Below are 17429 nucleotides of genomic sequence, written 5' to 3'. Positions count from 1 at the left end.
GCCACCGAGCTTCATTCCTGACCCTGTTGGAGTATCAGGAATCAGTCAATTTCAATATTATTGATGGCTGCCGATGCTATAATGAGTGCAACTTAGAAACGTAGAAAATAGGAGCAGTGGCTCATTCGGTCTTTCTAGCTTCTCCGCCATTCAATACAATCATGGCTGATCCTCCACCTCAATGCCATACTCCTGTGCTCGCCCCATAGCCCTTGACACCTTTAAGGTCTAAAAATCTATTTTCTTTTTAAATATATTCAGTGACTGTGCCTCCACAGCCTGCTGTGTAGAGAATTCCATAGGTTCACCACCCTCTGAGTGAAGAAGCTTCTCCTCATCTCAGCCCTAAGTGGTCTACCTCGCCTCCTGAGACTGTGGTCCCTTGTTCTAGACACCCCAGTCAGAGGAAGTATCATCCCTGCATCCAGTCTGTCCATCCCGGTCAGAATCTTATATGTTTCAATGAGATCTCCTCTCTTTCTTCTAAACTCCTAGTCAGCCCAATCTCTCCTCATACGGCCATCCCAGGAATCAGTCTGGTGAACCTTCGCTGCACTTCCTCTCTGGCAAGTATATCCTTTCTTGGATAGGGAGACCAAAGCTGCACACAACACTCCAGGTGTGGTCTCACCAATGCCCTGTACAGCTGCAGTGAGACATCCTTGCTCCTATACTCAAGTCCTCTCACAATGAAGGCCAACATACATTTGCTTTCCTAACTGTTTGCTACATCTGCATGCTTGCTTTCAGTGATTGGTGTACAAGGACAGCCAGGTCCCTTTGCAAATCAACATTTCCCAATCTATTACCGTTTAAATAATACTCTGCCATTCTGTTTTTCTTACCAAAGTGGATAATTTCACACTTATCCACGTTATACTCCATCTCCCATGTATTTGTCCACTCACTAAACCTGCCTAAATCGCCTTGAAGCCTCTTAACACCCTCCTCATTGCTCACATTCCCACCAAGTTTTGTGTCATCAGCAAACTTGGAAATGTGACATTTTGTTCCCTCATCCAAATCATTGATATATATATTGTGAATGACTGGTGCCTGAGCACTGACCCCTACGGTACCCCACTTGTCATTGCCTGCAACTCTGAAAAAGACCCATTTATTCCTACTCTGTTTTCTGTCTGCTAACCAATTCTCAATCCATGCTAATATATTACCCAAGTGCTTTAATTTTACACACTAAGCTCTTAAGTGGGACTTTATCAAAAGCTTCCTGAAAATCCAAATACACAACATTCCATGGTTCTCACTTATCTATTTGTCCTCAAAGAACTCCAGTAGGTTTTTCAAACATTAATTCCCTTTCATAAATCCATGTTGATTTTGTCTAATCCCATTGATATTTTTTAGGCGTTCTGTTATCGGAATCCAGGAACTTGAGCTACAGTGAAACGCCGTGAGCCTCACATGATTTTAACATGCAACCTTCTGATCTGGAGTCATACATGCTACCATTGAGCTGAGCCACAAGCCCACCCGAGATGCCTCCTTTCTGTGACAGGAAAGACAGAAAGGGAGTATTGAGGAAGATATGGTAATAGGCACTAGTGGAAAATTTTCTGCCAGCTCTTCTGGGTGGAGATTTGATATTTCCAGGTCTTGCCCAATCTTCCGCCTCTCTGCAACATTTTAGGTTGATTTATGTAGGGAGTATGTTCCAGGTCCCAAGAAAACATGGAGCATTTATCACTTAGTTGTTGTGCCCAGATTGGAGGTTACATTTGTGTACAAAACTACAATGACTGCAACTTAAAAAAAGTAATTCATCAACTTAAAAGTACTCTGGGAAATCCTGAGAATGTGAAAAGTGCTGCAGAAATGCAAGTTCCTTAGTACCAAAGTGTAGTGGCAGATGGGGGTGCATATTCTTAGGCCAGTAAAATGTTAACATTAAGACAGTGATGCTTGGTGAAAACAAATAAAATGGGCCATGTTTCTGGACTAGATCTAATCTAAAGAGGAATCGTGCAACTGGTTTAAGTAGCTGCCATCGCATGAGCAAAGTGACTCTTAATTTTGTTGGTAGATTACAAGAGGATGCATTCTACATTTATATTGCTAAATATTGTTTAGAAATAAGCTTTCCAACATCTTGTTTCAGAAGCCAATGAACAATTTCCTGGACGAATGATAGTCCTTTGTCTCATCACTATAATAAGCAACCATCCATTATGCATCAACCTAATAGCTCTTCCTGGAGATGGAAGAAATGGGAGATAGTAGTTAAAATACCATTTCAAGGTTTTCCTGAAATTGTTTTCAATATACCATAAAATCATAGGCAGAAAGGAAGGTTGGAACTGAAGAATTCCCCTATTCACGTGCTTAATATGCAAGCCAGCGGAGTAAAAAATAATTTGGAGAAAATAATCACTGCAAGCCATGGGTTCAAAGGGCTTGCCAATAATTTGCAACCTTGTCACCATACTTGCCAGAGGCAATAGGCAAATACAGCAGCAAGGCATATTCTCAGGTGTACTGGAGCAAGCCTCTTACAAATGGCAAATGTAGGTATGAACACAATTGCTGGCAAAACACTTATGGGTTGAACTGGTAGATAAAACAAGGCAAATTTTCCTGTTCCCAGGACTCCTCCCTGCCCAATTATCCCTGTACTCATGCAGCCAAATAACTTGAGTAGCCCCAGGATCGGGGATATTTACTTGGTGACATAAGTCACCAGGGTAGAAGCTTTCCTGGAGGCTGGAAATAATACCGATTACTGCAACTTTGTGGGCTGTTCTCAGAAACCCTCCATGCTAACATTTGATTTCCTGTCTTGAATGTGCAGAGGTCTCTGTATCTGGAGCAAAGTAGCTGCTACATTTTTGTAGCTACAATGAATGGGTCAGTCATATAAATTCCTCATGCTACACTTGAAGTATGTTTCACATTTAAGTCACATGACAATGGGAGCCAACATAGTTTGGTGTCACTAAATTACTTACTTAGAATGGAGGTCATGATATTTGATGCAATGCTGAAACAAAGAGCTGCCATTTTGAGAAACTTATCAGCCATGATTGAATGGCAGAGCAGACTCGATGGGCCGAATGGCCTAATTTCTGCTCCTATGTCTTATGGTCTTATTGCTAAGAGACAGAATCAAAATTTTGAAGCAAAACATAAAACTCAAAAGCTACTCAATGTCAGAGGTTTTGGTGTGTTGCTGAGTCCCAGAGGATATATATTTGTACATCGGGTTTGCATGAGGTGCAATTTCTTGACTTCTGATAGACAATCATAATTTGTTTCCATGTAAGAACTGTCCCAGCCTTGTGTCAGGTTCGGAATCCACTGTTAATGCAACTAGGAATCCTCTACAGAGCCAGATTCAGGAGGGTACAGAGATTTTCAAGGTGGAATAAACCTTTTTTGAGCTTTATGTGTTTTGCTAGTAAGGTGATCTACAAAGTGCACATCATCCTCGTGGAATTAACTATGAGCTTTCAGCCTCTATACCTAGTCCCATATTCAGAAGAAAGGCCAGATTCTAGGTTACAAAAGAATCCTTAATGAAATTGGGAAAGTTGGACCTTCCAGCATGGTTAGGGAATTGCATGTATTTGAGATGTATTCACAGATTCTCAATTGTCCAGAGCAACTTGGAAAAGGGTCTATCATCATCTTGGCGTCGATAGGTGACAACATACGAACATATAAATTATGAACAGGGTAGACCATTCGGCCCATCAAATGGCGGCGAAGGCTCGAGAAGACCATGGATGATCCAATTGTGGCCTTGACTTCCCTGCCTACCCCATATACCATTTGACTCCCATTAACTGACTACCTTACCTGCTAGCAACTGGAACAGCTAGAAGTTCGCAGGTAAATGTATTCATTTTTGTTATGTTTGCTTTTCTTCAAGGGTGATTTGGGCAAGTTCTTTCACCTTTCCAAAGCCCATTACTGTGGTGGGATGAGTATGGAGAAAAGTTTCTTTTGTGTAAGTCATCGAGTGTGTTAGTTAATATTATGTCTATGTGTTTGAAGTAAAAAACTGACCATGCAAAGAGGTAGCAGAACCTGTGGATGTATATGAAATGCCCTGTTTGATATGGAAAATGTTGAGCAATTAGGTGGAGTAGTAAGTTACATAATGTGGATATTTTCATTATCATATAATGATATTATATGCTCAGCCTCCTAACTTGTACTAACCATTTCTAAGGTTTCTGCCAGAAGCTCGATGGCTACGTCAAAAAGCAATGCAAAAAGATTATTCCTGACTGGCTTAACCGGATGGTTCTGGAACTATACCTACAGTCCCTGAAAAACACCTTCAAAACAGATCTTCAATCTGAGTACCAATTTCATCTTCAAATGATGAAAACACAAAGCTCAAAGGGGACCTGGGAACGCAATTGACAAGATGCAATCCCAGGCCACCAGATGGGGAGGAACAGGAAAAGGCAAGGAGTTCAATACTCATAACTGCCACATGCATCAAAATAAAGTTTATTCATGCAGCATATTGCACATCATTGATGTTTTACAAATTACATTCCAATTGTTGTAGAAGGATAAATGATAAAGACATACTACTCACTGTCCCACAGTTCTTGTAGAACTATCCCAAGCTACTGGGTCTAACCACTATTTAGGCTAGAGCAATTCTCCGTTAGCTGCAGCATCAATTTAACTCAGAACAAACATGTGAATGAAAATGCTACCCAGCACTGAGACACTTCCTAGAAGCCTCACACCTTTCACACACTCAGGCCAGCCTTAAAAGAGAGAAGAATGGGCCAATCTATACTGTGACGACAATCCAAATTTCAAAATCCCCAAAAAAGGAGCCATCTCTACAAGATTAATTTGTTATGCAGAATGAACCCTTGACACTCTCCTAATCTAATTCAATCCCAGGTACTGTCACTAAAATATCCTGCCCTCCTCTCAGAGCCAACTGTTCCCTGTGTGAGCACAAACACACCAACAATCAAACTCAGTCAATACATTCTCCAGTACATACCCTGTGAGGAAACTGTGCAGTGACTTCAGAATGTTTGTGTGCATACACTTTTTTCCCCTGTAATTTAAAGAAAGAACTTCTATAGATTCTGAAATATTCTAGGAAGAAATTCAGAACCTAGATATCATGCATACCATCTTCAGCTGTTCCAGCAATCACCTTCCTGGCATCATAAGGTCAGAATTGGGGATGATTGCACAATGTTCAGCACCATTCATGACTCCTCAAGATACTGAAGCAGTCCATGTCCATATGCAGCAAGACCTGGACAACATTCAGGCTTGGGCTGATAAGTAACAATATTTGCACCACACAAATGCGAGGCAATGATCATCTCCAACAAGAAAGAATCTAACCATCGCCCCTTGACATTCAATGGCATTGTCATCACTGAATCCTGGATGAGCCATATTAATACAGTGTGTACAAGAGCAGGTCTGAGGCTGGGAATTCTGTGGCGAGTAACTCATCTCCTGATTTTCCAAAGCCTATCCACAATCTACAAAGTACAGGTCAAGAGTGTGATGGAATACTCTGCACTTGGCTGGGTGAGTGCAGCTCCAACAACACAAGAAGCTCGAAATCATCCAGGCCAAAGCAGCCCGCATGATTGGCATCCCATTCACCACAATAAACATTCACTCCCTCCACCACCGATGCACAGTGGCAGTAGTGTATAAGATGCACTACAACAACTCTCCAAGGCTCCTTCCAAACCCACAACCTCTATCGCCTAGAAGGACAAGGGCTGCAGGTGTATGGGAACACTGCCACCTGCAAATTCCCCTCCAAGCTACACACCATCCTGGCTCAGAACTAAATCGCCACTCCTTCACTGTCACTGGGTCAAAATCCTGGAACTCCCTTCCTAACAGCACTGTGGGTGTACCTACACCACATGGACTGAAGTGGTTCAAGAAGGTGGCTTGCCACCACCTTCTCAAGGGCAATTAGGGATGGGCAATAAATGCTGGCCTAGCCAGTGATGCCCATGTCCAGTGAACGAATAAATAAAAAAAAACTCTGACCAACCTTCTTGGATGATGTCCAGAACAAGGGGACACTGTTTTAAAATGAGGGGTTGTCTTTTTAGGTGGAGGAGGAGAATTTTTTTTCTCTCAGAGGGTTGTGCAACTTTGGAACTCTCTGCCTCAGAAGGCAGTTGAAGCGGAGTCATTGAATATTTTTAAGGCGGAGGTAGATTGACTCCCTTGCCTAACAAGAATCTAAGATTATATGGGGAATGTAGAATTCTAAACACAAACAGATCAGACAAGATCTTATTGCATAGCGGAGCAGGCTCAAGGGGATGAATGGCCTAATTCTGCTTGTATCTATGATGTAATCAATAGCAAGCACTGGCAGCAAAGGGAGTAAAAGAACAGATGGTATGAAGTAGCCAGCAATTTTACAACAGCAGAATGGAGATGGTTATCTGACCGTTTTTCTTAAATTTCACTTTTTTAAGTGACTCCTTCCCTGCCTGTATCTATTTTTATGCAGAGGTCGAAAATACAAGAATTAAAATGTTTTTTTTTAAGATGCTGATCAATGTTTGTAGATGAACCAGCAACTTGCTCAAATTGGTCCTTCACATCTATTTTTACTTCAGTCCTAAGCTTCACAATTATTAAAAGCTTTGGCATTTGGCTTTCCTGATGAGTTTACCCAATTAGCAGGCAAATCCTATAGATCAGAACCCTAGTTTATCCTGAGTTGGCTGGTTTTAGTCAGAGTCAGTGGGCATGCTGCAGTTGGTCTCAAATGACCCAAGTTGGGTAGCAGGAAATCAGCCTTGGTTCCTGCTCTCCATCACTACCCAATGAACCTGGCTATGTGCTTGAATGTGTTGACGTTGAGTGAGGAATAGATGCCCACCCCTCTCCTCTGCCCTTGCACCCTCCCACCTTCCTTCTTCTACAATTGAATATTGTGTTGACATGCACAGTCAATACTCACACATGGATACAACACACCTGGGCAAAGGTTGCCTAGTTTGCATGGAACCGTAACCCAGCAAGGAATCAATACATTAAGGTGAGTTTTTGTTAAGTAAAGATATGAACGGATACGGAGCTAAGGCAAATAAATGGAATTATGGCATAGGTGATCTATCTGCATGACGGAGCAGGTTTAAGGGACTGAATGCCCTATCCCTGTTCCTACAAGTGGAACAAAATTTTTTTTAAAATGAACGAAATCCAGCAAACTATCATCACAATCTGAGCTAAATTGGAAACTTAAGGATCAGATAGATTAACATCGACAAAAATGCCCACAATTCCAAGAAGTGATCAATCAATACTTTAGCCTCTTCTGAGCAAGGAATTGTGTAAATTACAGTAGCCTTCATTAAATGTTACCCAATCTCTTTACATTCACAGAGGTCAAATGTTTCAAAGTTATAGAAGACGAAAAGTTTATACACACAGGAAAGATGCAGATATACCAAAGTGGCAGCAAATTAAACAGCTCTATTCCCAAACTGATTAAACTTATCTTGCAGTAAGTTCATTAATCAGCCTGAATTAATATATTCAGGAAATACAGCACACAGTCTATGTTTACATGGTGATCACAAAGGAAATGAATGAAATGAAAAGTTAAATTATGACATACAAATGTTAGTGGCAAACGCCTTAGTGAAATCTGAAAAATTTTCTTCAACCAAAAACCAAATAAAGCCATCACCGCCACTATAGGAACTAACATCAAAGCAAAGCTTTTGCAATTGTAGCATCCCTATCCCTGGCTCTTTTAGAAACTTAGACTTAACCCAACAAAATAACTTATTTTCTCTAATAATTCCAAATGTTTAAAAAGAATGCTAATTTTATCTGGATTCATCACAAGTCTTGGTTATAATGGAATCCTCAATACATAAATTCCACAAGTTGCTTGATTCTGAAAATTAACATGAGACAGGGAATGAGATACTACAGCTTTCAGTTACAAGATCTGCCTCCAAGCATAAAAATGGCACCAGCAAATTTATAGCAATCCAATAACAAAAATGTGTGGTCATGGTCCATGCCACTCATGAACAGATGGTATATATCCGTCTTTTGTAAACAGGACTCCTTTATTGCACTGAATCAAAAGCAACAATCCAAATGTCTTAAAGCCATTGTGCAGTAACCCAGAACAGTTTCCTCCAGACTTGCAGTGCACTGGGTGACCAAGATGCAAGTAGAAACTCAATAATCATGGAAAGTGCGTCATTTTTGAGAGACAGAATTAACAGTTTTTAAAACCAAAGACAGATATATGCTTCTTCAGCATATGTGCTCATGTTTTCTGGTTTGCACTTTACATCATTCTACATGAGCCCAATTCTTGTTTCTAGGGTTTCAATGTGAAAATGCAACTATACTAGATCTAGTAACACAATTAGGTACTATAGGTAAATGTTCTGTAATTTTTACTCCATTTTTGCACTTGTCATTAGTGCGGATGAATGTCTTTAAATAAATTGTATACTTGCTGGTGCCAACTTCACCCACCACCACTCCAGGAAGGCAAAAATTCTGACCAGTTATTGGCTGTGATTTCTTGCGCTCAATCTCGCTTGCATCATTCACTGCGCCAGTTGATGATTGCCTCAGTGTTCTTTTGACACGTGCTCCATTTTTTGCCATTTCAGAATCATGTTCTGTGTCAGCTCTATTATCAAGTCCAAATAGCTCTACCAGGGAAAAAGGGCACTTTTTAATCTTTACTTCATACACACATTCAATGCATAATGGAGCAACACAAAATAAACCTGAAGAAGGTATTCATTGACCTTTAGCTCACTAAGTCTTATTGCATGTCCAGAAATTTTCCCATTTGAGAATGCGTAAAGATGGGTTTTCTGTTTCTTGTTTTGAATGTTAAAGATAAATTTAAATAAACAGAATTAGATTATATTTTAGGAAACTGAAAGCTCCTCTTTCTGGTTTGCCAGAATAAGCTTTCCTAGTCTCAATGAGATATATGCTGCCCACCTTCTGGACATCAGTATTCAATGGTGTCATGAAATAATTTTGCTCCTCTCAGCTTAAATACTGTTCCAAAAGCTTAAAACAATGTAGACACATTTGCGTAGATGACTGACACTACTGAATTAGAGTTGTTTTGACATTTAAATGCATAAAATCTTGCTTGATGCAAATTAGATTGTTAATCATCACAAAACATCACAAGAAGTCCTAGTGCAGAAATGATGAGCTCCATTACAGACTTTGTTTCTTTTGTAAATTTACTTTTGCTTCGGTTTATGGAGACAAACAGATGGAAATACATGATGAGAGACACATTTTGTGACTATTCTAATTGCATGTTTTGAATATGCAAAATGCACACAAGGTGGTTTACACATTGGAGGGGTTCGCACAATTGCAATAACTAAAAAGGTATGTACTATTGGCAAATATAGAATTAAGCGTAAATGCAAGGAATTTATATTTGTACATCAAACCTTTTACTATCAAACCTTTTTATAAACTTTGCTATTGTACGCCACCAATTTACAACTCTTCAAACCAACAAGTATTGAAGCCCTACCAATCTCCGACCAGTACTAGGTAGGACAAGCTAGTGGATTTTTGATAAATTGCAGAAGTATGTTTTTTTTTCATGTTTTCTATACACAAGTGTGCCTTAACATTCAAAAAACTCAATACTGAGAGTTGTTCTACTAATTTGGCAGGAGAATATCTGGCCTGGTTCATTTGGGATACTGGTAAGGTCACAGACCTGCTAATACAGTTTGAAGAGTTAACTGTCTGCTGTATTGTTCGTTGACACTTCAGTAAAGTATTCTAAGCAGCCCTCCCTCCTCTTTAACTTCAGAATTTCTCTAAGTCTCCAATGCCTTACAATGAAGCAGTGTCAGCCTACCTTCATGTGGAGATGACCAGTTGTTGGGTCCACTGAAAGGTGGACTGCTCTGTCCATCTTTATCTGATGGCATTCGACGAAGAACAGGTGGGACCATAGCAATTTTGGGGGAAATGTGACCTGATGATGATTCTGGGTTTTCCTCTATAAAAGGAATAACAAAAACATCGCTTTTGTTAATGTTGTTTTTCCCTCAAACAGTAATAGCAGTGTCTTGAGGTAAACTATTATTGTGCATCCAGTAATCTCAATGAACCCCTTTTCAACAGATTATGGGTCAAATTTACAAATGGTTTAAACCAGGCTTGCCCAACCTTTTCACTTGGGGGACACGTTTCCATTTTTTCTCACTTAAGGGATGGATGAGCAAGTTTCAGAAAAATAACACATTAAACATGAATTTCAAAATAAAGTTGAGGTATGAAGAAAGGAAACAACTTGCAGAGCAAAAATAAAGCAATGTCAGAACAATAAATTGATCATTTAAAAAAGGGTAATTAATAAAGATCATCATTTGAGTGTCAGAGGCACAGGAGTCTGTTTATCTGGATCACTGGCCTGGCCTGGCGACCAGCCTCTTCCACTTCCACCCCCACCCGGCCCGGCCGCCAGCCTCTTCCTCCCCCATCTGATCCAGCCTGGATGCCAGCATCTTCCTCCCCCACCTGTCCAGGCAGCCAGCCTCTCTCTCTCTCTCCTCTCTCTCTCTTCCCCCCCCTCCATGCCCATTTCCCGCCAATGCCTCTTTGTCCGGAGCACATTCCCTGCCACCGGTGTTGCTGTTCCCCCAAGCAGAGACTGCTTCTCTTCCACAGTTGCTGCTCATAGGCTCACAAGTGGGCCTGTCAGCAGCAAACACAGGAGAGGAACAGCCGGTGTTTGGAGCAGCAGTTTCTTTCAGAATCTTCCACTCCATTTACCAGCATTTTGAAAACGTCCCAATTTCAAAGTTCATCTGAGAACCAACCTCTCAGATGTTCGGCTACAAGAAACCCTGTAACCTGTGAACCCTCCGCTTTACATAACCCTCACTTCAACTTTAAACTCATCAAATCCATTCATGAAACCACAGGCCTGCCACATGGGGGACCAGAAATCGTAAATAAGAGACTAAAATTACTGTAATCTGTAAATGTGTATCTGTATCCAATCTTTGGTGTGTGCGCGCGCACGCGTGAAACCGAGTGTGGGATATTGCGTTAATTCAGATTAACTGTGTGAGAATAAATAGCCTTTATTTCTAAACTCAAAAGCTTGCTGATGAACTATTTAATTGGAATACATGCTCTAAAAGTAAAAGGCACACATCTTTCCATAGAAAACATAATGATTATGGGCAGCAAGAGAGCACATACATTCCGCCTGTGACAATTTCTTCTCTTGGTTCAGTAACTTTTGTTACAGAACTGTCCTGCTGCAATTCTGTATGTTCTTTCCAATGCCAAAATGTAATTTTCAGGAAGCAACTGGAGGCAGGATGTGCATTTTGGGACTCGCCAATGTTGTACAGGTCTACTTGGGTTGTCAATAAGGAGATGAAAATTATGATTTCAGGTCCACCACACAAGGGTGAACAGGTTGGCTGCGCTATTTTTTTCCCCCTATTCGCCTCTTTTCTGACCTTAAGGCATTAGCCAATAACATAGTAGGAGACCTATTCCAGCTGGTGGCCTTTGAGTCAATCAACAGAAGATGAATGATAATGGCCCGGTGACAGCTCTTTCACCCCTCTGTACTTGTGTCCGTTTTTGGAGATTTGAATCCCAAGGCTATTATCCAACTTCTAATATTACCTGTTCCAAAGACACCAGATTGTCAGCAATAGTGGACTGTATCCGCTTTCTTTACTTCTCTCAAATGCATTCCATTTGGTCAAATAATTTCTTGAACATTCAACTATTAATGAGTAACCATATGAGTACATATGAAACTCATTTGAAACATATGAGTAACCACAGGTTTGCTCATCTATTTTCATAAAATCTTCTCTTTGGATCCCCAAATCTTTAGTTCAGGGATTAATGACACAACTTGTACTTACCTGTGCTCCAGCTGGGCCTAGGCTTTTGAGGAACACTTGGACGTCCCACACTGCTGGGCTTGAGAATTTGAGGTGGCATTTTTGGACTGGTAGGCGTGGTGGAGGAACTCTTCGGTTTCACTGTTTCAGTCTTTGGTTCAGGTTTTGTAAGTTTCTCTGGTGAAGTCAAGCTGGGATCCCCTTTTTGGATTTTCTGGCCCTTGGCTAGCATAATGAGACAAAAAGTATGGAAAAGAATGTAATTCTAAGAAAGCATTCAAGTAAAAAACGGTACTGTAGATTGGAAAATGCATGCTCTTTTAAAAACAAAACAAAAATCTGTGATATGGATTGTGTTGGATAATGCCAAAGTCTTAAACAATTTGTGCCTTTTCTGACCCAGGAGACAATGATTTGTTTTATAAATATTATAAAAACACCAGACTCCAAAGTTGCCCAAAGGTTAAATTACTCAATAGCAGGTCAGACGTTTAGCATCAAAGGGCGAGGGTTTTCATGAACACTGCTTCTGCGACTCCCAACACAAAGTTTTAGAATACATCAGAGACACACAGATTACAAACCCAAAAAGGGCAGGAAGTAACATATCAAGATCATGTACAGGATGCAAAATGAAGAAATGCAGATAGGTCTAAGGAGAGAAATAAGAGAGACAAAGAGAAGAATTTAAAAAAAACTTATTAAAAGTCTGCAGCATTAACTTTCTTCCAAGGGAATGAGGTTCCACGCTTACAAAATTGTTTTTTCAGGGTGAGACAGGATGTTCAGCAGTAATTATCACTTATTGTACATTAAAAGCTCAATTGTCCCCAAAATGCAGCAACTCTAACTTTTTCAGGCATCTTTAGTACGTAATTAGTGGATAAGTACTCTAAAATTCATGCTATTACAGTATTTCATGTCTATTGGCAAGGACTGCAACAGCACCTCCTCTGGAACAACAGGGTTAATCTGACAGGAACTCTCAGATTTCCACAATAAGTTCTGCATGTGTAAACTCCAGTGCTGTCAGAATAGTAGCGAATGATGACAGCCTCCCCATTATTATGATAGCAAAATTGGGCCATTATGTTTATGAGCCTCACTAACATTGATATATCTAGAAAAATTAATTCAAATTGCCAATGCATTTGAGAGGACTGCAGCCATGACTGGGAGCACAGCTGAATCCAACCCCTGCGTTGCTTTCTGTGCCTGTTAATGGATATATTCCGTATTCTGACCAAATTTTCTCACAATTACCAATTACGTGACTCCAGGTAGGATTACCAACTGGAACAAAGCAAAAATACCTGGAAAAACTCAGCAGAAACAACTGGATTCACAAGCATTGGGTGAAAGGCCAACTTGAAAAATTCTCTATTTGCTGCACCTTTTTTAGATAAATACTTCTATGTTGGAGCTGCAGTAATGTCCACCTCCTCTTCACTATTGGTTCTTCTATGGCCTTCAAGGTTTTGCTGTTAGAAATTGACAGTAGATTTTAGCTCCTCACCTGCATGTAGATGAGGACTTAAAATAAGCTTAATTCTAATGGTCATAATAGTTTCCTCAATCCTCTCACTGAATACAAGTGGTCAGCATGCAGCCTGAGAATCCAACGTACGTGCTTCTACATACATGTATGTTATAATTGCAACCTTATATTACACATTTTTGTTGTTACCAACAATGCCAATATCATTTTTAATCACTTGACTGTCCTTTTCTTAAAAAGATAAAGCACAAAAATTGTATTTGAAAAATTAGCACCCATCTACTTTTTTCAGGATGCAATGCGCAGGAATTAAATAAGATGGGCACAGCAATTTCTCATACAAACCTAAAGGAAAATATTTACACTTCTGTGTTTACTATTACTAAAGTCAAATGGCAGCCATCTTATATAGGTGTGGAAGCTGACGACCTTAAAATATATTTTCTCACAGCACTGGTATATCATACTTGTGCTCACCTCTACCAGTTTCATCTAGACGGTCTGCGTTTGACACATTTTCATACAACTCCTTGCTTCCAGCTTCATTTTCAAGTTTCTGATGAGAAGACAGCAAAATTGAAGACATTTTATTAATCAAACCATTAAACCAGTTTTTTAGTAACACATATGCTATTCTTTGGACTAACACAAAAATACAAGAGTGGTTTTCAGATTATTGTTTGAGAACCAAGTTATATTTTAAAATTAATTTAATGCCACTATTCAGAAAGCTGCTTTTTAAATCTAAAAAATATCGTAATTACATTATCACAACCTGGGATTTCTCCTTTTCTTAAAAAGTCTTATGCACAGTGCAAAAGTCAGCTTACACTTGGCCCTTTGCACAGAGTAACTGGTATAGTGTGACACTGGGTGAACAATGAAACTGTTCTTCATTGGAGTACACAATGGAAAAGACACAGATTGCAGAATGTATACTTCCTATCTCTCTGAATAAAAAAATACATTGACAGACTACATAGATCAGGCTAAAATAAAAAATATAATATATTTTTTAAAAAATCAGGCTTTTATAAAAAGATTATTCAGATACAAGGGCAAATCAGCAGGTACGGCCGATTTCGGTACTTCACCAAACTCCTTATCATTTATTTCAAAAGCACAGTACAAACTCTTCGCGATTCTCTTCTATAACGCTGCACCTTGAGTATCTGACATGAATTTTTATGTGTCAAACCAACTCCCATGAAGCCCTCAATAAGTTCCTAACCTCTATGACAACAAAGTAAAATGGAAACTGAAGAAAAACGATTGCCAATCCAGATTTATATTTCTTTTGCATATTCTGGCTGATACAAAGGAAGATTAAAAAGGTGTCCTCATATAATTAATAAAAATTATTACTTTAAGTAGATTTTGAAGTTAGAAGGGTAACATCTCAGCTTCAAAGACAGCTATATATCTTGGCAGAAGCGGAGTTGAATAGCAATTCACATTTCGCACAAGTCTCATATATCCGATTAATGCACTGAAAAGACACAATGATCTAGGAGATAGCTATCCGACCAAAGTATCTGATCAGCAGCTTGCGGAGAGCATTATTCCTGCACTCTCTTTTAGAAAATGGGTTTCTGTTGCTGCTAGTTTTAGCAGCATAACCCATCAAAATCAGAGTAAAAGATTGGGGAATTTTAAACATAGATGAGTTTTGCCCCTTGTGTTTTCCGCAACCTTTGACACTGGTTCAAGGTGCAGTTCACCAACATTGGGCCCTGCTGGCTACGCCCTCAGGTTGAAATCCTAAGATTCTGCCAGTGCAAGGAGGCTTTTCAAATTGCACTCATTTTCCTATGCCAACACCACCAGTAGACACATTTTAAAACCTTTCACGCATCAAAAAACTTTTAATTTTCTAAGGAACTGACTACTGTGCACCAATGAAACTATTAAATGATTCAATACAGTTTTTAATCATTTTAAATTTGGTTATTCAGGTGGAGGTCCGGACACATTATTAAAAACACTTATTTTTGGTGATAACTCCATTTTTGACAGCGTTAGGTTACCACTCTTCAATACATCATGAAATACTTTTTCATGGAAAAGAAAAAAATGCCTTCCATACACTGCTAATTCTTAGATTCATGGAAGGATTTTACATTTGTGATTATGCCAATTAATTTGAACAGAAACTTGAAGTAACAACATGGTTTCAAATGCATCTTGGTCACAATTTCTTGATTGAGCCCAAAGTAGAAACTCTATCCCAATTTATCCAGAAATCCTTTGCTTCACAAAGCTGGTTTGAAGTGGCACATGTGGCCTGAATGCCTGTCATTTCAAAATTTACAACACTTGAATAGCCACAGGCTAAAAATAGTGCAGATTCTAGAAGTCTGAAACAAAATTAGAAAATGCTGGAAATAAAGCAAAAAAAAAAGGAAAAATGTTTTGGGTAAAATGAATCTCAACTTAGACATGTGTATTCTACTTGGCAAACTTACTCTTTCTCAGTCAGCAATAACAAAAACATATACAAATTGTTATAGTACCGACATACAAAAAAAATCTATTATCAAATATCTTCTGTAGTTCATGTACTACCTACTCACAAACTTTTCTGCTTGTTATCATAACGTTTATTTGGGTCAATGTGTACAATAGTGAACTGCACTGTCAATATTTTTTATTAAATTATACTGTCGCCTGCCGCAATGTATTTATAGGTTCTGGCCTCTAGATGGCTTAATGGAGTGAATTTATGTTATCTCTCTCCTACTTCCACTGCTATTTCACATTTAAAAGGTTTCTACTCATCAATCGACCACAGATAACACAACAGGCAATTTACTTACAGAAATATTAAAATGTAAAATTATTTTGTAAAGAGGAGGAGGTAGCCTCTAGGTATTCTCTCTGAGGTGAGAAAGGGAATGAAGTCGGTAGCAACCATATTGACCAATCTGCAGACAGAAATAGCTGGGAGGGGGATTATGGTTATTCCCTTGGCTTCCTGACCAAAGGAAACAAGAGAAAGACACCCATGTTTGACAGTCAGCTTGATAAGATCTGGGAAGGAAAATAAATCTAGTGAGAGAAGATCTATTTTCCAAAGCTCAGAGAGATGATCAAAACCAGGGAACTGAGCACAGAAATGATGTTTAGCTTGTTCATTAGAACAGTTTGGCAAGTTTTACAACAAGAAATATAACTAAATTCAAGCAAGGTGAAATACACTAACTGTTATGCTGCATGGTCACTGATTGTAGAACAAGGTAGCTTGATGATTCTTATTAGGCCTTGACTTACGAAAGTTTCAGTTATCAGAAGAGTCCATATTTCAGGCACATCGTAAGATTATAGAATCCAGTTCACACAAGTTTCAATATTACAGTCCCTTGGACCCATTATATATTGGACAAGCTCTTGATTGTAAAGGATGCTGGATCTGCTTATGCAAGAGACTCAGCCAGTGAGAAGGCCCAGAGCAAATATGAAATCTGTAAAAATGCTCAATTAAGATATTCGCACATTGATAGTGTGCCAATGACTCTGCATATCACAAATCAATTAAAACACTTTGAAAGATTTTGGGATTTTTGATATGGATCTTTTGGTATCTCCTCAGAAGGGCTAAATATGCCCAATGGAATGGACACTATCAGAGGGTTGCGTGTCAGTGGTGAAAGAACTGTCTTAAAAGCCTGATTTGAAAAGTTAACTGGAAGAGAAAAGACCATAATGGGTTAACATACGAGCAGCAAAAGAAGAATAACTCATGTGCAGCCAATAAAGTTGAAACAAAAATACAAGTACACTAATTTGGGATTGTCAGTCTACCCATGATTGATTGTAACAAAACACCAATTGAACAAAGATCTTTGGGCTATAATTGAAAAGCATTACCAACTTCTTTATTGCTTAAGCTGCCCTGGGAAAGGATATATGGTAGTCTCACTGGAGCCGGCTAGATTGTTCAAGGGCACTCTCATATTCTGCTGACAGCGTAAGATAAAGAAAAGGGAATAAGGCAGCTGCTGAACTGCAAGAAATTTAAAAAAAATTAAATCTAC

General features: G+C 39.3%; 1 protein-coding gene across 4 annotated transcripts in view; it reads right to left on the bottom strand.

Moving 5' to 3' along the window:
• Window positions 1–17429, bottom strand: part of LOC144679016 (F-actin-uncapping protein LRRC16A-like) — a 431407-nt gene that overhangs the window by 3185 nt on the left and 410793 nt on the right. For 2 of the 4 annotated variants that reach the window (XM_078539233.1, XM_078539236.1), the window contains 4 exons: window positions 13873–13951; window positions 11919–12122; window positions 9878–10021; window positions 8529–8681 (listed from right to left, as the gene is read on the bottom strand). In XM_078539233.1, coding sequence (XP_078395359.1) covers window positions 8529–8681; window positions 9878–10021; window positions 11919–12122; window positions 13873–13951 — 580 coding nt within the window. The remainder of the gene's footprint in view (window positions 1–8528; window positions 8682–9877; window positions 10022–11918; window positions 12123–13872; window positions 13952–17429) is intronic. The other 2 variants (XM_078539234.1, XM_078539237.1) reach the window with 1 other exon arrangement.

This window comes from Cetorhinus maximus, chromosome 3 (genome assembly GCF_964194155.1).
Source record: "Cetorhinus maximus chromosome 3, sCetMax3.hap1.1, whole genome shotgun sequence".
NCBI classification, from domain to species: Eukaryota; Metazoa; Chordata; class Chondrichthyes; order Lamniformes; family Cetorhinidae; genus Cetorhinus; species Cetorhinus maximus.
Note: the sequence above shows the minus strand (reverse complement) of the source record. Positions and strands in the feature narration are given on the sequence as shown.